This window comes from Pipra filicauda, unplaced genomic scaffold (assembly GCF_003945595.2).
Source record: "Pipra filicauda isolate LSUMZ 115617 unplaced genomic scaffold, ASM394559v2 scaffold319_size1146426_pilon, whole genome shotgun sequence".
NCBI lineage: Eukaryota > Metazoa > Chordata > Aves > Passeriformes > Pipridae > Pipra > Pipra filicauda.
In genome coordinates, this window is record NW_024104442.1 from 146,239 (window position 1) to 170,153 (window position 23,915).

Sequence of the window (23,915 nt, forward strand, 5' to 3'; positions counted from 1 at the left end):
TTAAAAAATAAGCTCTAAAATCAATTTTATTCCCTTGACTTTGTTCCACTCTCCTTGAAAACACCACACATTCAGTCAGGCAACAAGTTGTGCGTCTAAACCTTGTGTTTTAGGTGTCCACTGCACACTTTGGTTGTGCATCTACAACACAGGTTGCTTCTTTCTCAGGCCAGAGCGTTAACCCAAAGCTGGTTCAGAGGGGAAGCTGCAGCTGCTGCCCAGCAGTGGCATCAGAGTGAGGGTGGGCTTTGCTCCTCTCTTCACTCTGCCTCGTGCTGTGTCCCCCAGGAAACGTGGTGGCCCGGGATGCTGGGAGCGGTTGGGATGCCCTGGTGGTCAGTGGGGACAGTCACCTCCTGGCCTTCGTGGGGCCCTCCAAGTATGTGGTGACCGTGATGGAGGCCTGTTCTCTTGATGAGGTACCAGGGGCTCCCCTCCTTCCTGGGGAGGCTGGGGAGGGCAAATTCCATAGGCTGCATCAGGTGAGATGGGTCAGGGCTCTGGGCACCAGCTCTGTTGGAGAGGGCCTTCCCTGCAGAGCAGAGAGTTTACAGTGAGGTTTGTTTTCCATTCTTAGAAATAACAAAGTCAAGGTTTCTTCTCCTCTGGCTTTATTCCCCTCTAGAAAGATAATTTGCAGAGGTGCTGTGTAGACTGTCAGCTCCCACCTCTCTCTGTGAGCTGCTCTCCTGGGCATTGCCTGGACCTGAAGCCCCTCATTAGGTGGGAAGGGTCTGGGGAGTTCTGTGGCCTTGTGTTAGGAGCATGTGAGCAATCCTGAGGCTCCTGCAGTGTTTGTTCATAGCTCCTTGTTTCACAGCTGCTGAGGGTGGACATCAGCATTCTTGACTTGCACAGCACTGTCTTGGACTCTGCAGTGAGGGTCTGCTTTGGTCCTGTGCCTCAAGGCGAGCTCCTGGTATCCACTTCTTCCAATAAAATCCTCGTGCTTGATGCAAAAACAGGACGACTGGTGCGAGAGGTAGGACGCTGAAATTCATCCACTGAGCTCTCGTGGGGTTTGGGCATTTCATGTCCCTGTGGGAGGTTAAATCAGAGAAAAGCTCATCCTGGAGCTCACAGGCTTCAAAGAAACATGAGTGGGAAGCTTACAGTTATCCACGTGTGCTTGGGCTCAGGATGAGCCTCAGCTTGTCCTTGTTTTCCATGCTGTCACACCCCTGTTCTCTTGCTGAAGTGTAAATAAGGGTATGCACTAACTCAGTTAAAGCTGCTGGTGCCTCTTCTTGTCCTCAGGTGTCCCCCATGCACAAGCTGACGTGTTCTTCCTTTGCACTGAGCAGGGATGGCCAGTACCTGCTCACTGCTGGTGACAAGGTTATCAAAGTGTGGGACTATCGGATGCGCTTCGATATCAACTTCCAGGTACCACCCACAGAGGGAGGGAAGGGGTTGGTGTTGCATTTGTGAATCCCTGGAGAAAAGAGCAGCAAAAGGTGTCTGATACTTGCCCAGTGTCTCTAGTCCCAGTTTGCCCAGCAGAGAAATGCAGCTCTATTCCCACATTGTAATAACACCCGGCACTGGGCACAGGCTGGGGCAGCCAGACCCTCTGCAAAGGACAGGGGTGGGTGATACCTCTGTGTTAGGGGCAGGACCACACAGAGAAGAGAATGGCTCCCCCAGGGCTTCTGGGGTAGCATAAGACTTTGTACTCTTCAGCTTTTGCTCCCTTTTCCAGATGAGTGTGTTCAAGGTTGATCAACCGTAGGTGTGAGCACTGTAGGTGGGGTAGATCCTCTGCTGGATCTTCTGCTGAGGCCTGTAGACACTGGCCATGCAGGACAGAGAGTGGAGTAACCTCATGCTGACAGGACAGGTGTGGGGATGGGGAAGTTCAGGGTGTGCTTTCTCCAGGTGTACATTGGCCACTCGGAGCCCGTGCGCCAGGTCGCCTTCACCCCGGATCAGCAGCACGTTGTCAGTGTTGGAGATGCCATCTTCCTCTGGGATTTCCTAGCTCCAGTTGGAGCAAGGTCACCCCCAGCCAGGTAAGTGCAGGTGTTGGGCACTGCCTTCTCTGCTTCCCCCTTTCCCCCAGCCCCGGCCCTGCCTGGTGTAACACCAATCTCCTCACCTTTCCAGGGCTCGTTCCTCCGCATCTGCTCGGCTGCCAGGACCGGGTGAGTTGTGCTGGTTGGCAGCTCTTCCAGAATGTAGGGCCTGGGGAGTTCGGTTCCTTCCCTCAAGGAGTCGGGTACTGGGGCCAAAGCAGCTAATTAGCCCCAAAGGACAATCTCAAATTAATTAGCACCTCTCAGTCTGCCTAGATGGGGATGTTCTGAGCAGAGCCACTCTGGATTTTCTGGTAGGTCTTTCAGCTCTTGTCTTCTGTCTTTTCCTGCCTCCATCTCCTCTGTTTTCTTTCTCCCTCAGTGTATCTCTCTCTGTCTGTCCCTGTCTTGAAAGACAGAGAAGTGGCTTCTCCTGTGTAGGAGGAAGCTGGAGAAATGAGCTTGGAGGCATCACCATCAATCCAGGAGGATGAGAGGAGCTGAGGAGTGAAGGAAATTACACAAAGCCTTTTCTTTTCCCAGAAGGCAGCTCTGAGAAGCCAAAGGATGTCTCTGAGACCCTTAGGCAGACGGTGCCTCTTCCACTGCTGTCCTCACCCCCGTGTTTGGATATCAGCTCTGCCCACCAAGCAGGATATCAAGGTAAGAGGAACTGTTTGCAGGAAAGGGGAAAATTAACCCTGTTTTGGGAAAAATTCCTTGCCTAGTTTAGCAGCATTCTTGGAGCCATCCCTGCCCATGATCCCTTCCAGCAGATTGACAGACCAGTCTGCAATTCATTCCCCTAAGCTGGAAAAAGCCCAGAGGTGCTGGGATTCAGCACCCCTTTATCCTCTGCTCTCTTCCACACACTGAGCTGCTGGCACAGCTTCTCTGAGGGCTGTGGTAAACACCCTGTTGGCCATTCCCAGTAGGAATAGTCTGCTTTGCCCTCCACCCAAACGACTGGACTGTTCCACAGAGCAGGGGAATGACACGGCCAGAAATCAAAGGGTCAGGCACACATGAAGTGGTCCTGAGGGACAGGAATGGCTCCATCTTCCCACTGATTTTTCTCTTCAGGTATTTTCTCTGAGTTGGACAAAGAGGAGGAAGCAGGTCTGCCAGGCAGCAGCAGGATGGTGGCAAACAAAGATCCCTCAATCTTTGTGGTGGAGTCAGACAGGAACAAGGAGCTTGTGAGGCCCAAAGTGAGGCAGGAGAGCCCAAGTTCTCCTGAAAAATCAACAAATGGTAAATCAGGGTTATTCCCAACTTGTACAGAGCTTATCTCCTTCCTTGTGCACAGGCCTGCATGGCAGCTTGGTCTATCCCCAGAAAATGAAGGAAGGTCATCATTAATATGGTCCAGACACATGCTCTGAGTTGTGATCTGAAGGGCAGCACATGTTCCTCAGGGCTCTTCCCTTGGGCATGACCTACTGAGGGAAATCAGTATTGAGGGAAGCTCATGCTGGTCCCCAAAACTGCTTGTTTTCCTGGCTCTTTCCCTGCTGCTGCTTCTAGGCACACCAGAAGCCTCCCTTCAGCTTGGAGCCAGTATCATCTCTAAGTGGCATGTTCCATTAAATCCAGCTGCAATTAAAGCTCCCAATGTCTCTATTAATAGCAGCACAGCCTCGGAGCTGCAGCAGAGCGTGGCAACCTGCCAGGAGCAGCAGCTGCCTGTGCTCATTCCCAGCAGGACCTGTTGGAAAAGCTTCAGCATAAAACTGTGCCTCTGATGCTCCCTTGAAGTCCTCTTTGGGGCTGTGGGGCTTGTGGTTCCACAGCGATACCCAGAGCACGTGGCGTGGGTGCCCTTAGGATTTTTGCAGTGCAGGGAATGGCTGGAGCTGTGTCAGGGCAGGGTCAGGTTGGATCTCAGGAAAAGGTTCTTCCCCCAGAGGCTGGTTGGGCACTGACCAGGCTCCCCAGGGCAGTGGGCACAGCACCAAGGCTGCCAGAGCTCAAGGAGCATTTGGACAACGCTCTGAGGGACATGGTGGGATTGTTGGAGTGTCTGTGCAGGGCCAGGGGTTGGATTTGATGATCCCCGTGGGTCCCTTCAAACTCAGGATATTTTATGTGTACACTGCAGTCTGATTTTTGCCTCGTGTGTGCACCGTACACAGCACCTGAATGGACCAAACCACTCCCAGGAGCAGCATCCCATAGGTACCTTTTTCTTCTTTGCATGGCAGAAGCCAGGAAGGGAACCAAAACTCCCAAGTCCCAGTGCTCCATCCGCCCGGATTCCTACCGGCACTTCACTCCTCGCTTCAAGGCATCGGTGCTGCCCCAGGTGAGAGCTGTGCCTGGGCTGGTTACCTGGTAAAGAACGGGCGGTTGGGGGCTGAGGTTTTCCAAATTGTTTCCATTTTGTCCTCTGTTTGAAAGCACTTTGGAAAATATACCCCTGGGCTGATGTTCAGTGAAAAATCCTAACATTAATTCCCAGTTCTCCTCTACATGCAGCTCTTTCCAGACTAGTAAAAAGTGAGTTGTGCTCAACTCTTTTTCTGTTCCCTGAATCTGCATACATTTTTATTCAAAAGGAACAGGAATGGCATGTGCTATTGAGAGTGAAAGACGAGTGAGCAATGGAATGATTCATCATGTTTGTGAGCAGCTGCGTTGGCAGAGCAGGCTGGAGAAGGCAAATCCAGAGAGTGTAGTGAGGAGAGACAGCACAGCTCCTGCTCTGTTAACAAACACAGCAGGAATAAACCAGAAACTTAGCTCGGCCTTTCCCTAAGCTGTGCTGTTAGTGCTGGGAGAAGAACTACATCCAGCTTGCCCCTCAGTTGTCCTCCCACCTGGCAGCATTTTTTCCTTCAGTTCTCTTCCTATTGAAATATCTACACATCCAAGCCAGCAAAACCCATGGAACTCTTTCCCAGTGGGATTAGCAGCTGCTCCTCGGCTGGGCACTTGCTGCCAGCCTGTTCTGTGCCCCATCTGAAAGCATCTGTGCCTGGCCGTGCTGGGGCAGTATCTCTTTTGTACATAGAATTGTGCCCTTCAGGATTCATCAGTTATGGAATTGTGTGAGGATTGCTATGAATCTGTGTGGGATGTGTGAGTGAGGACGTGTGTGTGTTTGCACACTCACTTTTTCCTACATGGGTGCTGATGCACCTGCCCAGACCATACTTCTAGAACTTATTTTAAGCCAGTGTCTGTTTTTCTTGCAGAGTTTGCTGTCTCCTCCAGCAGGCAGCGAGGTCTTGAAGCTGAAAGCAGTGATCGGCTACAATGGAAATGGCAGAGGGAACATGGTGTGGAACCCAGATACAGGTACACTGAGAATGCTCTGGGGGGGTGGGATGTGTTACCCAGAGTGGTTGTGGCTATCCCATCCCGAGAAGTGTTCAAGGCCAGGTTGGATGGGGTTTGGAGCAACCTGGGCTAGTGGAAGGTGTCCCTGCCCATGGCAGGGGGTGGCATGAGATGAGCTTTAAGGTCCCTTCTAACCCAAACCATTCTGGGATTCTGTTATCATTCTAGGAGTGTGTACTGAACAGAGTTATGATCTTCTGGCTGTTGGGATCTTTGCTTGAACACAGGGGTTCTTTGTGTTGATAAAATCCAGTAACTCTTTGCTGTTGGTGAGCGTTAGTTGGTGGGGCAGACTTGGGCTGCAGTTGTTGAGTGGAGAGAGCTGGAGGAAAGCTCACAGAGCCCATTCTGCCTCCTTTCTCCAGCTGGAGCGATGCTTTGCTCAGCTTAGGGGAAGTGAGATCTTGTCCCGCTCCCAACCTGACGCTGACAAGCCGTGTAGAAGAGTCAGCTTTTACGTATTAATGAATCATAGAATTTTCCATGTAGGTTGTGGTGGGGGCTGGATGTGCAGCCTTTCCATGAAAGCATCCCCTCTCCTCCTCTGCTAGGCTTCTTCGCCTACTCCTGTGGCTGCGTCATCGTGGTTGAAGACCTGCACTCGGGGTCCCAGAACCACTGGCTGGGCCATGCTGAGGAGATCTCCACGCTCGCCCTCAGCCACGACGCCCAGGTATGAGGGCCTGCTGCTGCCTGTCACTGTGGGCCAAAGGGATGTCACAGACTAGAATCCCATTTGTCAGTTCTTCCTGCTGCCTGGAGGCTGTGGAAATCATTTTGGAGCATAGTTATCTGTTGTGTTAGCTCAGCGTGGCAGTGCCTCACCTCAGGGAGGGGCTGGAGTGTGTCCAGAGAAGGGAACAGAGCTGTGGAAGGGGCTGGAGAGTCAGACACATGAGGCAAGACTGAGGGAGCTGGGGGAGCTCAGCCTGGAGAAAAGGAGGCTCAGCAGGGACCTTCTCACTCTCCAGCTCCCTGGCAGGAGGGGGGAGTCAGATGGGGGTCGGGCTCTGCTCCCAGGGAACAAAGGACAGGACAAGAAGAAGTGGCCTCAAGCTGTGCTAGGGGAGGGTCAGAAGGAATTTCTTCCTGGAAAGGGTGGTCAGGCATTGGAAGGAACTGCCCAGGGAGGTGGTGGATTCCCCACCCCTGGAGGTGTCCAAGGAACGGCTGGATGTGGCACTCAGAGCTCTGGGCTGGGTGACAAGGTGGGGATCGGGCACAGGTTGGACTTGATGACCTTGTGATTCTGTAAAGGCTGCTCCCCTCCTCTGGGTGATGCTGCCATTCCCTCCTGCCACCAAACTGAATGGCTGTTCTCACAGAATTCTCCATCTGCCAACCATACCACTTTAATTTGGGACTAATATTGCTAAGACTCGTTAATGAGTATTCTCTAATTACTTACTGAGGTCTCAGTGACAATACATTGTTCTGTTAGGTTCTTGCCTCTGCCTCAGGGAAGAAGGATGGAGACTCCCACTGTCAGATCTGCATCTGGAGCATCCCAGATGGGGCCTGCACAGCAGAGCTCTTCCACCACGAGACACAAGTACAAGCCATGGCATTCTCTCGGGATGACAAATTCCTTGTCACCATAGGTGAGCACACCTGTGACACCAGGTGTGGGTGCAGGGGTGCACCCTGGAGCAGACAGCTCATGGGAGAGAGGTGCTGGAAGCACTAAATACCTGGCAGATGGGTATGAGGCTCGTGGGGATGAAGCTGTTTTGTGGTATCCTTGGGACAGTGGGTAAAGCTGCACTTTCCTCTCCTGACTCACTAGTGCTCCTTAAACCCTGTGTGAATGGTTTGTGGTTACTATATTTACTGTTCAAAGGGAAGAGCCTTCTTCTGGACTTGTTATTGCTGCTTAGGTGGAATTGGATAGAAGTAGCAAGGCTTCCAACTGTGAGCCTCCCGCCAGGCAGCCATGCCAGCACAGGATGGACACTCAAGCTGTCTGTTTTGTTTAGGCAGGGGACATTTAAAGCACAACATGCAACTAGTAAGCCCTTGTTTTGCATGAGAGGGGACCTGTGGAGCAGGCAATATGCTTGCTCTGGGCTGGTGAGCCCACCCTTGGAAAAAAAAGTAGGCTTTGCTGGACAGAAAGAGAGCTGCATGCTCTCCATGGAGCATCAGGGCAAGGAGCCTCCTAAGCAGCTCCAGTTTTGCATGAGAGGGGACCTGTGGAGCAGGCAATATGCTTGCTCTGGGCTGGTGAGCCCACCCTTGGAAAAAAAAGTAGGCTTTGCTGGACAGAAAGAGAGCTGCATGCTCTCCATGGAGCATCAGGGCAGAGGAGCCTCCTCTTCCAGCTCCAGACTGGGCTGCAGGGAGAGAAAAGCTGAAAGTCTCCACTGGGCTTGTGGAGCCTAGGAAAGGCAGCAGGAGAGTGCTGTCCTCCAGAGCTGTCTGGGAGCTGGGGAATTTGCCATCACGGAAACCAGTGCCTTCTGCTCCCACCCAGCTACAGTGTCTTCCACTAAGGTCAGCTCCCACCTCACCTGTGACCTTGGCAAAGGTGACATCCCTTTCCTATTCCATACCAGGTTAGCCCTGAGTGCCCAGTGTCACTGGAGGGTTTGTTTGGGTGTGCAGTGACTCCCAAGGATGTAGAAGCAGCAGAAAGGTTGCTGTGCCTGCTGCAATCCCAGCCACCGGCTGCACACCCCGCTGCCAGCACAGGTCTGCTGCAACCTCCTGCAAGAAGTGCTGGGCCAGCTCTGTCTGTCCTTAACTCAGCCAAGGATCTGTCGTGTCATGCAGCTTTTGCTGAGCACATGAGGAGTTGTGTCCATGCCTGGAGCAATGTTTGGGACAGTTGTGTCCAAACAGCTGGATGGGGAAGTGACACAGGCAATGTGTGTGTGCAGTGTGGATGCTTTTGAGCATCTCGAGGCTGCAGAATTCCTCCTGTTTTTCACATTCTCCTTAGGGGACTACAGTGACCAGAGCATTGCTTTGTGGAGCACCTACACGTACCAGCTCCTCCTGTCCACTTGTGTCTCGGAGCCAGTTCATGACGTGGCTTTCAGCCCTGTGTCTCACCAAGACCTAGCCTGTGTGGGGAGAGGAGCTGTGATGTTTTGGCTGCTGGAGCAGCAGGGAGCTGCTGTCAACCTCAAGGTAAACCTCCGTTTTACGTTTCAAAATTTATTTTTAGCATCTCTGACTTCTTTTCCAAGCCACTGGTGAGGGCAATGGAGGCTCTGCCCCCACAGCTCTGTGAGAGCTGAGGATTTCTTGTGACTTTGGCTGTCCACGAGAGCTTTCGGTGGTATTGGAGACATTAACTGTGTGAACTGAGGGGGGGAGGAGGGGTTTCTTTCTTGATGTAGGTAAGAACCATATTTTCTTTGACATGCCTGTTTTTTGTGCTTTGGCAGGTTCATCAGGCCCCTGCCCCGGACGTGCTGGGGCTGGTGGAGCTCACGTCTCTCTGTTATGGTGCCGACACTCTTCTTTACAGCGGGACCAACTCAGGCCAGATCTGTGTGTGGGACACTGAGACCAATTGCTGCTTCATGACGTGGGAGGCTGACGAGGGCGAGATCGGTGGGTGCTGAGTCAGGGGGGTCAGGGAATGTGTGGGGAACGAAGAGCTGTGAGCTTGCCCAGAAAACCAGTTTGCTGTGTCACATGCAAGATGTGTGGGGTGACAATGGATCCGTGACCCGGGTTTCCTTGGGGTCCTGGGTTCCCTGGGAGGTTCACCTTGTTATATCATAGAATCATTAAGGTTGGAAAAGGTCTCTGAGATCATCAAGTCCAACCATTAACCCAGCACTGCCAGGTCCACCACTGACCCATGTCCCTAAATACCACATCCACATGCTTTTTGAACACTTCATGGGACCGTGATTCCACCACTGCCCTGTTCCAAAGCTCCTACAGACCCCTGCTCTGTAAAACACTGGGTATTGGCTGTAGAACCCCCCCTACTTTTCCTGCTGGAGTGCATCAGTGGCCCGGCTGTCAGGGGCACGCTTGGGGTGCTGGCTGAGAGCAGTGGATATTCACGGGTGCCCCCATCCCCCTGTGCCCCCCAGGGGTGCTGCTGTGTCGGCACGACAGGCTGGTGAGCGGCAGCAACACGAAGCGCATCCGCCTGTGGGCAGTGGGCAGCGTGCAGGAGCTGAGGCTGAAAGGGCCCGATGCCAGGTAGGCCCCTCACCTGGCAGCTCCCAGGACCTGTCTCAGAGGTGGCTCTTCACAGACAGACATCGCCCTGCTCCTGAGCTCTTCATCCTTAGCTTTTCCTCTCCACCCCGCGGCTGCTGATTCTTTCTCTCTGGATCTTTTGGCTGAATTTTTGCCACAGGTAGCTGAACCCTCTTAATACTGGAAGTGGGTGGAGATTATCATGCCTGAAATTTGTGTCAGTGGTTTGTAGGAATTCCCTTAGGGGAATTAGGGAAAATACATTGCCTTTGTTTCTTCTCTCACGCTATTGCATCCTTCATCTTCTTTCTTCCCTATAAAAGATGGTTGCAGTGCAAATCAATCAAATCATGGAATGATTTGGGTTGGAAGGAACCTTCAAGATCATCCCATTCCAACCCCCTGCCGTGGGCAGGGACACCTTCCACTAGACCAGGTTGCTCCAAGCCCTGTCCAGCCTGGCCTTGGACACTTCCAGGGATGGGGCAGCCACAGCTTCTCTGGGCAACCTGTGCCAGGGCCTCACCACCCTCACAGGGAACAATTCCTTCCCAATATCCCATCTAACCCTGCCCTCTGGCAGTGGGAATCCATTCCCCCTTGTCCTGTCACTCCATGCCCTTGTCCAAAGTCCCTCTCCAGCTCTCTTGGAGGCCCTTTATGCCCCAGAAGGTTTCCCCAGAGCCTTCTCTTCTCCAGGCTGAACTCCCCCAGCTCTCCCAGTGCAATGGGAGTCACTGATCCATAGACAGGGGTCCTTCATTGAACTGGGCTCACTAAGAAATTGCATTTAAAGGAGGCAGAATGGCTGTTCCAACACCTGAGCCAGTCCTTCTCCCATCCTCCTTTCCTCCAGGTCCAGCTCGGTCCTGCTGGAGCATGAGATCACCCTGGATGGGACGATCGTCAGCGCAGCCTTTGACGACTCCCTGGAAATGGGCATTGTGGGCACCACAGCAGGAACCCTGTGGTACATCAACTGGCTGGAGAGCACGAGCATCCGGCTCATCAGCGGCCACAAGAGCAAGGTCAGAGGGGCTGGGCCAGCTTTGAATTTTGCTGTTGCTTTGGGATGTCTTTATGCTGCGGGAAAAAGTGTTCAAATGGTAGAAGAGAAGGAATTTTACGTCGACCTGTGGTGCCTGGTCCTACCTCTGGGGTTAGGTTTGTTAACCCCTTTGGGGTTAGGTTTATTAACTGTTTGGGACTAGGTTTCCTGTTTTCCATGACAAGCCCAGCTGTCATAGAATCATAGAATTTTAAAAGTTGGAAAAGACCTCTAAGATCATCAAGTCCAGCTGTCAATCCAGCACCACCACCGTGTTCACCATTAAACCAGGTCTTCAGGTGTCACATCCACACATCTTTTGAACACCTCCAGGGATGGTGACTCCACCACTGCCCTGGGCAGCCTGTTCCAGTGCTTTGCAACCCTTTCAACAAAGAAATACTTCCTAATATCCAATCTAAACCTTCCCTGGTGCAACTTGAAGCCATTTCCTCTCGTCCTGTCAGCCCACAATTTAAACCCAAAACCAAAGCATCCACCTTCCTTTATGTTCCATCTTGTCTGATGTCTCCCAAGAGTGGATAGAGGGGCAGAGGAGCTGATGTGCTCTGGGCTGTGGCACCCGTAGAGCCCCTGTTGCCCACCTTGTCCCTGGTGCAGGTGACCGAGGTGTGCTTCAGTCCTGACGAGACTCACTGTGCCACGTGTGGGGAGGATGGCAGCGTGAGGGTCTGGGCTCTGAGCAGCACAGAGCTGGTGGTCCAGTTCCAGGTGCTCAACCAGGTAAGTGTTTGTGGTACATCAATCCCTTCCTCTTGGCACAGGGAGGTATCCACTGTGTCATCTCTGGTTCCTTCGCAGAGCTGCCAGTGCCTGGCCTGGAAGCCTCGTCCCGTCGGGCTGTGGGGAGCTGAGAGCCAGCACGTGGTGGCAGGATACAGTGATGGCACCATCCGTGTGTTCAGTGTTTCCAGGACAGAAATGGAGCTGAAAATGCACCCCCACAACGCTGCACTGACAGCAATCACCTACTCCACGGACGGTGAGACTGCCCAAGGTCACAGCAGGGACATGTGGCCTCGGGGAGTGTGGCTTGGTGCTGCCTGGGTTACCCTGACCTCTAGCTGCTCTGTGTCCTGGCCACCTGCCCAAAACCCTGGGGCCAGGGAGAGCCACAGAACTCATCTCAGTGAGCTTTGGTGGCTCTGCCAGCTGAGCATGTGGTAAATAAGAGGTGGGAGGTGTATTGGCAATGGGGTAACAAAGGGGTTTTGGTGCCACAAACCCTTTTGTGCTCTCCTGCTTTTGATCTACCATGGCTCTTCTTCAGTGTGGAGATTTAATGTGTCTGAGACATCTCATCTTACCCAGCCCTTGACTGGGATGTTCCCAACCTTTCACAGTGTTTTGGGACACCAATATCCCATGATCTTGGACCTTTCTCCTCTTGGCTGTTCTTCTCAAGGGTCCCATTCTTTTGTCTCCTTTCAGGAGAAATGATCTTATCAGGGGGCAAGGATGGGCTGGTGGCTGTGAGCAGCCCTCGCACTGGAATGACCATCCATGTCGTGGCTGACCACAAAGGCTCCCCCATCACTGTTCTCCAGTGCACCAGGAAGCAGGTGAGACCCCAGGAGCAAGTCCTCCTGTGTCACTGCACAGCTGTGGGAAGCAGCATGGTCAGTGTTTGCTTCCTTGTCCCTTGCTTTTCCTCTTCAGGCCCCCATCCCCTCCAGTAACTTCTGATGAGTTTTTCCAGGGATATATCCAGTGGAGTAAAGCTGCAGGCATTGCAGGTGCAGCCTGTGCCTGCGGGTGGGGGGACCTTTGGTGGCAGCTGTTGACACACAGGTGTGACGTGGGCCTGTGCCACAGGCTCTCAGAGAGCAGCACCCCTGAGAGCAGCCCAGGCTGGGAGCTTGCAGTCCCTGTGCTCCCCAAAAAAGGCTCCTGGGCAGCCTGGCCTCCTGTACCATTCCTCTGAGGAGCTGGGAGGACTTGTTTGTGCACCAGTGGGATGGTTTTAGCACCTCCTTTGTCTTCTTCTTCATGAAGAGTTTTTTTCCTTTGTGCAGCAGCAATGGGAATAATTTTCCCTGAGTTCTCAGGCTTTCCAGTCATCCACGCTGTAAGGCTGCGTTCCCTGGTAATTTAGATCAAGGAGATCCTCTTTGGTTCTAGGTGAAGGACGTTGTTAGGGAACACATGGTGTTGAAAAGGAGATGTGCAGATCCAGACATTGTCCCAGGGAAGAGAACTGTGTTGTTCAGGCCAGGGTTTGGGTTGGAAGGGACCTGAAAGATCATCCAGTTCCACCCCCCTGCTATGGATAGGGACACCTTCTGCTGTCCCAGGTTGCTCCAAGCCCCATCCGACCTGGCCTTGGACACTTCCAGGAATGGGGCAGCCACAAACAGGTTAATCCTGGCGTTGATCCCCTAAACACAAGACCCGTGTTCCCACAAGCTCCTGCCCCACTCTCTGGTGTCACCTTCCTTTGCAGCCTCTGTGCCTCCAGAGTCCCAGTGTTGTGTTTGTGTTCCCTAGTACCACGACTTCGGGGTGGAAGGGGGTGAGCTCTGGCTGGCCACGAGCTCGGACCGCCGGGTCAGCGTCTGGGCCTCCGACTGGCTCCAGGACAAGTGTGAGCTCCTCGACTGGCTCAGCTTCCCAGCTCCTGCCGACCCCGAGGTGAGCCTGGCTCCTGCCAGCCCCTGCCTGCTCCTGGCACCAGCAGAGATAGAGGAGGGATGCACGGGGCTCTGACAGAGAGAGTGTGCTTAGGAATGTCATCTCTGTTAGTTCTGCTCTCTGCTCACAGAGTTATCTTGTTAACAAACCTTCTTGTGTGTGGAAAGCAATTGTAGCAGTACCAAACTGCCCCAAGCACTGACTTTTAAGCATGAGGAGCCCAAAACGGCACCTGCAAAGAGCTGACACCCTGTGCCAGCAAAGCAGAGCACAGGCAGCCGTGAGCACAGTGTGCAGGAGAGAGAGCTAATTAGGAACGTGCTGCTAACTCTGACACTCTTGAGGAGCATGAATATTCCAAGCCAGGAGCGCCATGACGGGTTCACAGAGCCAAGTACTCAACCCTGTGTGTCTGTGCTGCTTGGCAGAAGCCTCTGGCTCCAACCCAGGGTGAGGTTTGGGCAGCAGGACACCTGCTAGAAAGGGAGGAAGGATCTGTACTGGAGAGGATATGGAGATGGCCCCTGGTCCAGGTGAGACTGGCAGGCAGAAGGGAGCTTCCACACAGCAGCTGGGTTCTGTCAATGTTTCTTCTGTTTCTTTCCAAAACGTTGGATTTCCTCTGGAAGGAAACTCACTTAAGCTCTCCCCAGAGTGAGAAGGATTAATCTTGTATCTACTACTCAAGATCTGTCTTCTGGGCCCTATTTTCTTGTGTTAAACCAATCCAAAACCCAATCCCACCTTCAAGCCCCTGCAGCAACATCTCAGTAGAAATTCAGCCTGCTGGACCCTCATGTCTCCTGCTCCTCTGACACTAAACAATTTGCTTCAGGTTTTCATGGCAGTGTGTGGGTGCTCCTTGCTTTCCATGAGATGGGAATGCAAGAGGGAGGAAACAGCCTCCATCATATTAACTTCCCACTGCTCAGATACTCAGAGCCCTGAGGTTCCTCCGTGCTCTCCTTTTGTCCCCATTGTATTGGGTCAAGATGGAGAATCCAGACTTTTCTTGCCTTTGGTTTCCCTCACCAGGGTCTCGACCTCCCTCCCAGCCTGGCTGCGTTCTGCCCTTGGGAACAAGATGTCCTGGTCTACGTGGGGTTTGGGATGCAGGAGGAAGCCTTGTTCTACAATCTGCGCAAGAAGCAGGTACCTGTGCCCTGCCCCGGGGCCGGGGGGAGGCAGTGCTGCCCTGTGTTAACCCCTGTCACAGGGGTGGGCCAGGCTCAGGGAACAGCTTGTCATCTTGGAAACTCCCGGGGGAGCAGCAGAGCCCTGCCCCTGCCTCGGGCTGTGTCCGGGCAGGCAGCCAGTCCCTGATCCCACTGCAGGGGAAGGCGGCTGCTTCCAGGAGCGCTGGCACTCTCCACATTGCTGAGCCATCTCCTGGATGCCTGGGGCAGGTTTCCAAGCTCGAGAGATGCTGTGCACCTTCAGCCTCCCGTTACCCTCCTAATGACTCGCTGCACAGCTCTGGGCTGTCCCTTCCCCCTTGTGAGGAGTTGGTGTTTCTCTTGCTGGATGCAGGTGGTCAGGAGAGTCTCCTTGCCAGCCTTTGCCACCTCGCTCAGCCTGTCCCCGGCCGCGCCCTTCATGGCCCTCGGCTTCCACGGTGAGTGCTGGGGCTGCCTGGGCCCCTCCACGGGGAGGGGTCTCCCCTTCTACTGTGAGGGGGGGAACAAGGGTCCTTGTTCCATAAAATGAGACACATGCACACACACCATATCCTCAAACCCTGGGAGCTACAGTCCAGGGCAAGGAGAAACCTCCGAGAGACTCCTAGGTCAGAAATGAGATGCATGAGCTCAGTCCTTCTTGTCCAGGGGCAGGATTTGTCACTGGCATGACTTCCCAGGGTTATGGGCTGCAGCCCAGGAGGCAGCAGGGACCTTCCCGTGGCAGGGGACAGTCACAACCCTGCTCCTGACAAGGGCACCTCGCTGCTAGAGTGCTTTGGATCTGCCTGTCTCGTGTCACTCAGCTCAGCAACTCCCAGCTCAGCAGCAGGGAGAGAACCTGGGGGGGTGACCAGGAACGGTGCTCCTGGCAGAGACAAGTCTGGAGAGGGTCCAGGTGTGACAGGGAAGGGTGGTCCTGGCAGGGAAAAGCCCCAGGGAGCGGGTTTGTGAGTGGCCGGGAGCAGTCCGAGCCCCCAGCCCGGCCGTGACCCTCCTCTCGCAGCGCGGCTCCTGCGGCTGCAGCCGTGCCCGGCCGGGGACCCGCAGGACTACGCCGGCCATGACGACACCGTCCACCTCTGCCGCTTCGCGCCCTCCGGCCGCCGCCTCCTCACGGCCTCGCACAGCGCCGTGCTCGTGTGGGAACTGACGGGCGGCTGAGCCGGGCGGGCCTTGGACTGGCGGCGCTTCTCCAGCGGGGACAGAGCCCGGGGGGGCCCGGCCCGGCCCCGGCTCCCGGGACAGGCCCCGGCTCCGGCCCCAACCAGGCCTCAACTACCGTCCCCACAGCTGCAGGGCCCGGCGGCGGCGGGCCGGCCCCGCCCGGCTCCGGGATGTGTTTCACGGCCCCGTTCGCCGTTTGTTGTTAAATGTTTTGCTTTCTTTAATAAACCATCGACAGACGAGCCCTGGAGGTCTCAGCGTGTTGCCCTCGCCAGGGGGCGCTGTGGTGCCCCGCGCCGCTCTGCGCCGCCGCTCGGTGGTGGGGCCGGAAGTGGAGGGGGGGACGGGGAGGCGGCGGTGCCGCCATGAAACGGGACGTGCGGATCCTCCTGCTCGGGGAGGGTGAGGGGGGTTCTGAGGGGCCGGGCGGGGGTCGGATCCTCCTGTGAAGGGAGAGTGAGGGGCGTCCTGAGGGGCCGGGTGGGGATCGGATCCTCCTGTGAAGGGAGAGTGAGGGGCGTCCCGAGGGGTCCCGGGGCTCCGGTGGGGCGGGTCCTCCTGCTCGGGGTGGCCGAGGGGGCACGGGGAGGGCACGGCAGGCCGAGGGTACAGGGGATCCGCCCAGTACCGGCAGGGCCGGAGGAGCGGCCGGGCCCGCCGGTGGTCCCGGGCCCTGCGGGTGTCACGGTCACCAGCCCCGGCCCCGATCGTGGCTCCACTGCCGCTGTCCCCCCCAGGCTCTGCCGTGCCGGTGCCAATGTCAACGTCCTCCCTTTATTTCCTAGCCCAGGTGGGGAAGACGTCCCTGATCATGGCCCTGGTGGGCGAGGAGTTTCCTGAAGAGGTGAGCGGGGAGGGGACACACAGATACACACCCCTCCGGGTGGGCCAGCTCTGTCCCCAGTGCCACCGGCCGGGGGTCGGGGTGTCTGGGGGTGCTCACAGCTCTGGGCTGTGACAGCTGTTGGAGTCACCAGCAATCGCCACTAAAGCTCAGGTGAGGTCGGTGAGCACCACACGGAGCTCCAGCTGAGGAGCTGTTTTCCTGTTTGTGCTCTGATGTGGGGCTTTCTCTGCCCTCGGGAGGGTGTTGGTACCTCCCAGGCCCCTGCTCGCTGCTGCTGGGGGTCTCTGTGTTGTGGCCACCAGCACAGCAGGGCCCAGCCTTCCTCCCAAATCCAGCCTGGCGCTGGCACAGAGCCCTCGGAAGGGGCCAAGCCACATTCCCCGCCCCTCTGTACCTATCTGGAGCTGGGTTTGGTGCTCTGAGCCAGGCCAGCTGCCAGCAGCAGATCTGTCCTTCCCCTCAGAGCCTCCAGCAGGGCAGCTCTCTGTCCCAGCACAGCTGGGATGGGAAAATGGGATCAGTCTGTCTGGGCACATTCTCCCTGAGTCATCAGCTGGCTTCTCCCACTGCCTACAAGCAGCTGGTGCCCTGCACGATCTTGTGCTGGGAAGCATCAGCTCAGGGGTTTGGGGGGACCAGCCCTGTGGCCTGTCTCCTGCTGCCAGCCCAGCCCAGACAGCTCAACACTGAGCCCAGACAGCTGGGGAGTGCCCAGGGAGTGCCCAGGGCTTATCTCTGGCTGCCTAGGGCTTATCTCTGGAGCCTGAGGCCATGGCTGAGGGAGGCCAGGCCGGGCAGGGGTGGATGTGGCTGACGGAGGCTGGGCCTGGTGGGCACGTTCCACCTCAGGGACACGGGCTGTGTGAGGGATGGGGTGCAGGGAGCTGCTGCAGCCCAGTGGGCCAAAAGCCATCCATGATCCGTAGCTCATCCCACCCTGGCAGAGCGGGTGCTGGGCAGTGCCCACGTTGGGGTGTGACGTCCCTTGTCACCCGTGCTCCCAGCTGGCTGTCGCCTGGCATGGCTGGCTGGACAGCTGTGCTGGCTTTGCAGGTGCCCCCCCGGGCAGAGGAGATCACGATCCCGGCCGACGTCACCCCTGAGAAGGTCCCCACACACATAGTGGACTACTCAGGTAGGGCCCCATCCCACCTGGCTTTTCCCCTTCCCTGCCTGTCTGAGGGGACTGGGAAGGGGTCCTGCTGCCAGGACAGATGGTGACAGCTCTGTTCCCCTTTCAGAGGCAGAGCAGACAGAGGAGGAGCTGCAGGAGGAGATCTCCAAGGTGAGCAGGGCTGGCTGGGACAGGAGCCTGTGGTCCTGCAGCTCCCAAGGGGAACGTGGCTGCTCCCCTGCCCTCCCCGTTAGCCACTGAGGGGGGGCAGGCAGTTGGTTATCCGTGGATTAATGCTCTGGTTTGTTTAGAGGCTTGTTTAATCCTGCTCTGTCTTGTAAGCTGTCGTATGTGGCTTGTCCTGGCCCTCGGGGGAGCCTCCAGAAGGAGAGCAGTGGGGGGCAGGAGGAGGCTGCGGAGCAGATGATGTGCTCTCAGCCTGGGGATGTTCCTGACGGACTTGGAAGAGGGGAGAAGCAGTTGCTGAGCTTGGGCAAGACCCTCTGCTCCTGCATTAGATCCCTGTGGCTGCCTGATGAAGCAGTGGCACAGAGAAGTTAATTTGGGAACTGGAGCCCCTGGGGAGCGCTGGGCAGGGAGGGATGAGGAAGCCCTTGAAGCAGCCGTGGAGGAATAATTGAGTCGTCTGGCTGGGATGCACCCAGCTGCTCTTTAGCCTGGGATTAGCCTTGGCTCTGCAGAGACAAGGACCTTTTAATTGTGGATAATAAAACTGCGTCTCTCACGTGAACAAAGCTATTTAACCTCCCCATCCCGGTGGTTAAGCGCTGAGAAGGTGGGCATGGGGGTCCTGCCCCCTTCACCCAGACAGCAGGAGTACACAGAGGCTTTAAACAGCTCCAGGAAATCCTGCCTAAACCCTCATGTGTCCTCAGGATTAGCGCTAAACTCTCTCCTGAAAGGACCAGTGATCCCTCCTGTCTGCTTCCGACAAAGCCAGGGCACCGTCTGCGCGGGGTCGGGAGGGGAGGAGGGCACGGCCGCGGCTGTGGGAGGGGATCCGGGCGGGCCTGGGGGCGGCAGCTCCCGGGACAGAGGAGCCGGCCTGTGCTCCCGGCAGCTGTGGGCTCATGTCGGGGCTGTGTGAGGAGGGCTGTGTGTGTGGAGGGCTGTGTGTTGTGAGGAGGGCTGTGTGTTGTGAGGAGGGCTGTGTGTTGTGAGGAGGGCTGTGTGTTGTGAGGAGGGCTGTGTGTTGTGAGGAGGGCTGTGTGTTGTGAGGGGGGCTGTGTGTTGTGAGGGGGGCTGTGTGTTGTGAGGGGGGCTGTGTGTTGTGAGGGGGGCTGTGTGTTGTGAGGGGGGCTGTGTGTTGTGAGGGGGGCTGTGTGTTGTGAGGGGGGCTGTGTGTTGTGAGGGGGGCTGTGTGTGGTTGTGAGTGGGGGCTGTGTGTGTGTGAGGAGGGCTGTGTGTGAGGAGGGCTGTGTGTTGTGAGGAGGGGCTGTGTGTTGTGAGGGGGGCTGTGTGTTGTGAGGGGGGCTGTGTGTTGTGAGGGGGGCTGTGTGAGGAGGGCTGTGTACGTGTCCACACTCATGTGCACTCGGCCGCTGCGGCCGCATTTCTGGCATTCCCTGCTGCTGTGGGTGTGCACAAGGACCCCCTCACCACCCTCTGCTGCTTCTCTTGCAGGCCAACGTGGTCTGTGTGGTGTACGATGTCACCAAGGAGGCCACCATCGACAAGGTAACAGGTGCCACCGCAGCCCTGCCTCAGCAGCAGAGCCAGAGGGGAAGGGGTTCCCAGCACTGGGGTTTCCATGCTGCCCTTGCATAGTGTGAGCACATACCAGCCCTGTGGGGGATTTGGGGTCTGAGACCCCTGCAGGCAGAGGCTGAGCACAGAACAAGCTTGCTCCCACACTGGTGGTTGTCCTCACAACAGGCTGATTGAATCCTTGCACTGGTATCCAGCATCCCTGGGTCTGTTCTGCCTGCTGTTGCGGGGGAATGCTGGGGAGCAGATGGCTGCAGAGCCCTGCTGTCTGCCTGGGATCTGCCTCTCCCTCCCCAGGCTGTGCTGACACCCTCTGCTCACCTTCCAGATTCGCACAAAGTGGATCCCCATGGTGAACGGGGGACTTGAAAAGGGATCCAGGTACCATGTGTGGCATGATCTCTGGGTGCAGATTTGGGGGGCTCTGGGGACTGTGGGGAACCCACCACCTTCCTGAGGGTACTGAGACCAAACCAGCTTTGTGTTTTGATCCAGATCAGGTTGGACAGGGCTTGGAACAACCTGGGCTAGTGGAAGGTGTCCCTGCCCATGGCAGGGGGTGGAATGAGATGATCTTTGAGGTCCCTTACAACCAAAACTATTCCATGACTGTGGCTTGTGGCTAGACCACTTGTAGCATAAGAACATGTGGGCTTTTCTCCCTCAGAGATCCAGCTGAGGCAGGGGGCCACTGGAGAGGGATCCTTCTTTCCCCTTGATCTCTTCTCAGCCAGACAGAGAAAGGAGGCTGCCAAGAGAATCTCTGAGCTGCAATCTGTATGTGGATCACTTAGGCAGAAGGCTGCTATGCTGGATTAAAGACTGCTATGCTGGATTAAAGACTGCTGAACATATTGTTGCTAGGTGAAAGCCTAAGCAGGATCAGGCAGTTTGTTTCTCCAGATGGATGCTCCTGGCCATGGGAGGCAGGAACGCTGCTCTGGACCTCGCAGAGGAGGGATGGGGGCTCCCCTGCTGGGACAGTGCTGGGACCAAGGGAGGGGTGGCCTTACTTGTGCTCTGTGTCTTTGCCAGGATCCCCATTATTTTAGTGGGAAACAAGTCTGACTTGCAGATGGGCAGCTCCATGGAGGTCATCCTGCCCATCATGAACCAGTTCTCGGAGATTGAGACCTGTGTGGAGGTGAGGGAACTGGAGGGTGTCTGCAGAGCTTCCCTGAGGGGTCAGAGTGCTGATCTGGTGTGAGTCAGGGAGCCTCTGCTTCTGGAGGGCTGCCCTGCTGACACTGCTCTGCAGAAGTCCTTGTGTCTGGGGGTTGAGAACCTGTGATTTGGGCTTTCTGTGCTTTGTGTATTGGCTCTGGGGCTGTGGAATGGGCACAGCAAAAACAGAGCAAAACCCAGGGGTTTTTCCCTTTTGATTTTTTCTCATGGTGGACAAATATTGCTCTGTGCTTTGATGCACAACTTGTCTGGCTCAGGGAGCTCGTATCATCCTCCTCCTGTCCCTTTTCATCAGCTCCCAGGGCTGTCTTTTCCTTTGAATCCGCAGTGCTCTGCCAAGAACCTCAAGAACATCTCTGAGCTCTTCTACTACGCCCAGAAAGCTGTGCTGCACCCCACTGCCCCGCTCTACGACCCGGAGGAGAAGCAGGTAGGCTCCTGGGAGAGTCTTCTTCCTGTCACAGTGCTCTGGTGTGCAGCTTTGGGAAGGAAGGTGGAGGGTTTGGGCTGACACAGGCAGGACAAGGAGACGGTGTTCATTCCTGTGCTCAGCACAGCCAGCTGGGCATACCCAGGCCAGAGAGACCTGCAAGGACCGGGCTGTGTTGGGGCAGAAGCCCTCGTGCTCCAGACCATCTGTTAGCCGTGGTGGGAAGGGTCCAGGAGAAGAATTCCCTATGGACTGTCTTTTCTCCCTTTAGATTGGATATTAGGAAAAATTTCTTCACAGAAAGGGTTGTCAGGCACTGGCACAGCTGCCCAGGGCAATGGTGGAGTCCCCATCCCTGGAGGGGTTTAAAAGCCATATGGATGTGGCACCTGGGGACATGGGTTAGCAGTGGCCTTGGCAGTGCTGGGGGAACGGTTGGACTTGATGATCTTGGAGAGCTTTTCCAACCTGAATGATTCCATGATTCCCACCTCAGAGGCTGCTTAGCTGGGCTGTGTTCCCAGGCAGTGCAGGAAGGGAACCCACTGTGTATGGGGTTGCAGGAGGAAGGGCCAGGCTGAGGCTGGTGCCGTTTGTCACCGTGGTTGGTCCCTTGCAGCTGAAACCCACCTGTGCACGAGCACTGACCCGGATCTTCAACCTCTCGGACCAGGATAACAACCAGATCCTTAGTGATGATGAACTTAACTACTTCCAGGTAGGGTTGGCTGCAGAGCTGAGATATTCCCCAGTCCCTGGGCTCCCCTGTCCATCCAATAGCAGGCAAAAGCCGGCCTTCTCCTGACACGGCCATCCTGTTCCCATTCCTACTTCTTTTCCACACCTAAAGCACCATAGGGTGCATCTCTGAGCACATGGGGTTCCATCTTCCTAAGCTTGGATTGAGTTTGCTCTGCTGTGGGAAGACCAGGAGGCTCTGGAGATGTAGAGAGTCACGACTTATTGGGATGCTGAAGAACAGGGGTTTGGTCAAGGTCTAAAGCAGAAATCCCTGAGCTGGGTGGATTTTCTCTCCCTGAAACCCCATCCCTTGCCAGGGGAGAGGGAAGCTGGTGAGACAGGGTTGTTCTCTCTGTGTGCTTTGCTGACAGTGGCCTTCTTTCCCTTGGGAGGCAGAAGTCCTGTTTTGGAAACCCACTGGCTCCACAGGCCCTGGAGGACGTGAAGATGGTTGTGTGGAAGAACACGACAGACGGGGTGCAGGACAACGGCCTGACCTTGAATGGTAACAGCACAGGGGCTCCCTGCTTCTTCCCAAGGGATGGGGGGGACCCATCTCCTTCAGCACATCCTGAAGGGCCCTGTCTCCAGCCTTGTGTCTCTCATTCCAAGCCTAGTTAGTCCCTCTTGTTAAAGCAAGCTGGAGCCTGCTGGGCTGGTAGATCTCTGTGTCCAAGCAGCCTGTTTTTCGGGGAAAGCACAGTCCCAAGGAGTGGATCCCTGAGGCTGAGCTGACCCCACTGTCTGAGCCCCTGATCTCTCTTGCAGGCTTCCTCTTCCTCAACACACTCTTCATCCAGAGGGGCCGGCACGAGACCACCTGGACCATCCTGCGCCGCTTCGGCTACGACGACGAGCTGGAGCTGACGGACGATTACCTGTACCCACAGTGCGTGTCCTGCCGTGGGCGGGGGACAGGGGGTCACACCTGGTGGTGCACGGCTCGGGGGTCCCCAGCACCTTGGCTGGATCCTTCCAGCACCCTGGAGCTGCTGTGGACCCTTAGGTCAGGGTCAGGTTCACAGCCCTCACCTTCCCCTGCGGGCAGGAGCTGACACGTGGGGTTGGGGACAAGTACAGCAGGCCTTGGGGCTGCTGGCTGTGCTGCTGGTTCTGATCTAGACAGGCAGGGAGGTGGGGAATGAAGTCCCAGACTTGCCTTGACATCAGTCAGGGGCTTTTGGAGGTTGCTCTGTCGCTGCCTGAGCCGAGGCAGAGCAGCTCTGTCAGGAGCAGTGAGCTGTCAGCACAGCCCTCCTGGCTCATTCTGCAGCTGCTGTCTCTTCTCTGCTCCCTGCCACCCTGGAGGTGGGGATCTGGCAGGAATGGAAGGGCTTGGCTTGGAGCTGCCTCCTCCTCTCCTCAGACAGCAGGCTGTGGGGAGGTGACAGGGACATGCTGGTGGATGGCACCCCAGGGCAGTGCTGTGCTCTGCTGGAGCCCTGGGCATGAGGTGGAGCAAGGGCACAGCATCTCTCTGGCTGCTTGGGATGTGCCAAAGAGAGGCCTCTGTGCACCTTCAGGGGATTCTCCCCAAAACAAGGGGACTGTGTCAAGGAGTAGCCAGGCCTGGAGGCAACAGCTGGCCTTGAGCAAGGAGGGAGTGGGGAGCTGAGTCCTCTGGGTGAGATCTGCTCACACACTGCCCTTTGTTCGGAGCTTGAGGAGGCTTATTTGGCTACTTGAACTGGAAAATAAGATATGAAAGATGCAGGGGAGGTTTCTGTTGGATTTTAGGAAAAATTTCTTGATCAAAAGGCTTGTCAAGCACCGACACAGGCTGCCCAGGGCAGTGGTGGAGTCACTGTTCCCGGAGGGATTTAAAGGCTGTGTGACTGTGGCACCTGGGGACACGGGTTAGTGGTGGCGTTGGCAGTGCTGGGGGAACAGTTGGACTCAATGATCTCAGAGGGCTTTTCCAATCGTGATGATTCCATGATTTTTCCCACAGGTTCCGTGTGCCCCCTGGCTGCTCCACAGAGCTGAACCACTTGGGATACCAGTTCCTGCAGCGGCTGTTTGAGAAGCACGACAAGGTGGGGCTCTCCTGGGCCTGCACACCTGGGCACAGCTGCTCCCCTGCCCACCCCTCTGTGCCAGGGAGCCCACGGAGCACCAGTGAAGGGCTTTCCTCTGACACAGCATTCCCTTTAGGAGGCTTTGGAAGCAGAAAGTGGTCACAGCAAGCTGTTGGTAGTCTGATGGCTTGTCAGGCACATGAGTGGTGGTCACTACCTTTGACCAAAGGGCAGTTTGGGCTTTCAAGGGCTGGGTCTGAGTGAGGATCAAGCTGGCATGGCC

The 23,915-nt window shown here is 56.0% G+C and overlaps 1 protein-coding gene across 7 annotated transcripts in view; it reads left to right on the forward strand.

Annotated features, from left to right (window-relative positions):
* The window catches only part of LOC113996763 (mitochondrial Rho GTPase 2), a 44,805-nt gene that overhangs the window by 15,084 nt on the left and 5,806 nt on the right, over positions 1-23,915 (forward strand). The window contains exons 20-51 of one of the 7 annotated variants that reach the window (XM_027738013.2): positions 289-419; positions 821-982; positions 1,258-1,386; positions 1,879-2,012; positions 2,107-2,144; positions 2,559-2,678; positions 3,099-3,269; positions 4,220-4,320; positions 5,213-5,315; positions 5,909-6,030; positions 6,799-6,958; positions 8,299-8,489; positions 8,750-8,918; positions 9,413-9,524; positions 10,381-10,552; positions 11,194-11,316; positions 11,395-11,575; positions 12,025-12,155; positions 13,081-13,224; positions 14,260-14,376; positions 14,755-14,839; positions 16,355-16,413; positions 17,470-17,551; positions 17,658-17,701; positions 19,175-19,228; positions 19,587-19,639; positions 20,294-20,402; positions 20,772-20,873; positions 21,493-21,591; positions 22,011-22,119; positions 22,383-22,503; positions 23,566-23,650. In XM_027738013.2, coding sequence (XP_027593814.2) covers positions 289-419; positions 821-982; positions 1,258-1,386; positions 1,879-2,012; positions 2,107-2,144; positions 2,559-2,678; positions 3,099-3,269; positions 4,220-4,320; positions 5,213-5,315; positions 5,909-6,030; positions 6,799-6,958; positions 8,299-8,489; positions 8,750-8,918; positions 9,413-9,524; positions 10,381-10,552; positions 11,194-11,316; positions 11,395-11,575; positions 12,025-12,155; positions 13,081-13,224; positions 14,260-14,376; positions 14,755-14,839; positions 16,355-16,413; positions 17,470-17,551; positions 17,658-17,701; positions 19,175-19,228; positions 19,587-19,639; positions 20,294-20,402; positions 20,772-20,873; positions 21,493-21,591; positions 22,011-22,119; positions 22,383-22,503; positions 23,566-23,650 — 3,713 coding nt within the window. Of the gene's footprint in view, positions 1-288; positions 420-820; positions 983-1,257; positions 1,387-1,878; positions 2,013-2,106; positions 2,145-2,558; positions 2,679-3,098; positions 3,270-4,219; positions 4,321-5,212; positions 5,316-5,908; positions 6,031-6,798; positions 6,959-8,298; positions 8,490-8,749; positions 8,919-9,412; positions 9,525-10,380; positions 10,553-11,193; positions 11,317-11,394; positions 11,576-12,024; positions 12,156-13,080; positions 13,225-14,259; positions 14,377-14,754; positions 14,840-15,408; positions 15,814-15,906; positions 15,972-16,354; positions 16,414-17,469; positions 17,552-17,657; positions 17,702-19,174; positions 19,229-19,586; positions 19,640-20,293; positions 20,403-20,771; positions 20,874-21,492; positions 21,592-22,006; positions 22,120-22,382; positions 22,504-23,565; positions 23,651-23,915 lie in introns of those variants that run through there. The other 6 variants (XM_027738006.2, XM_039383620.1, XM_039383621.1 and 3 more) reach the window with 6 other exon arrangements.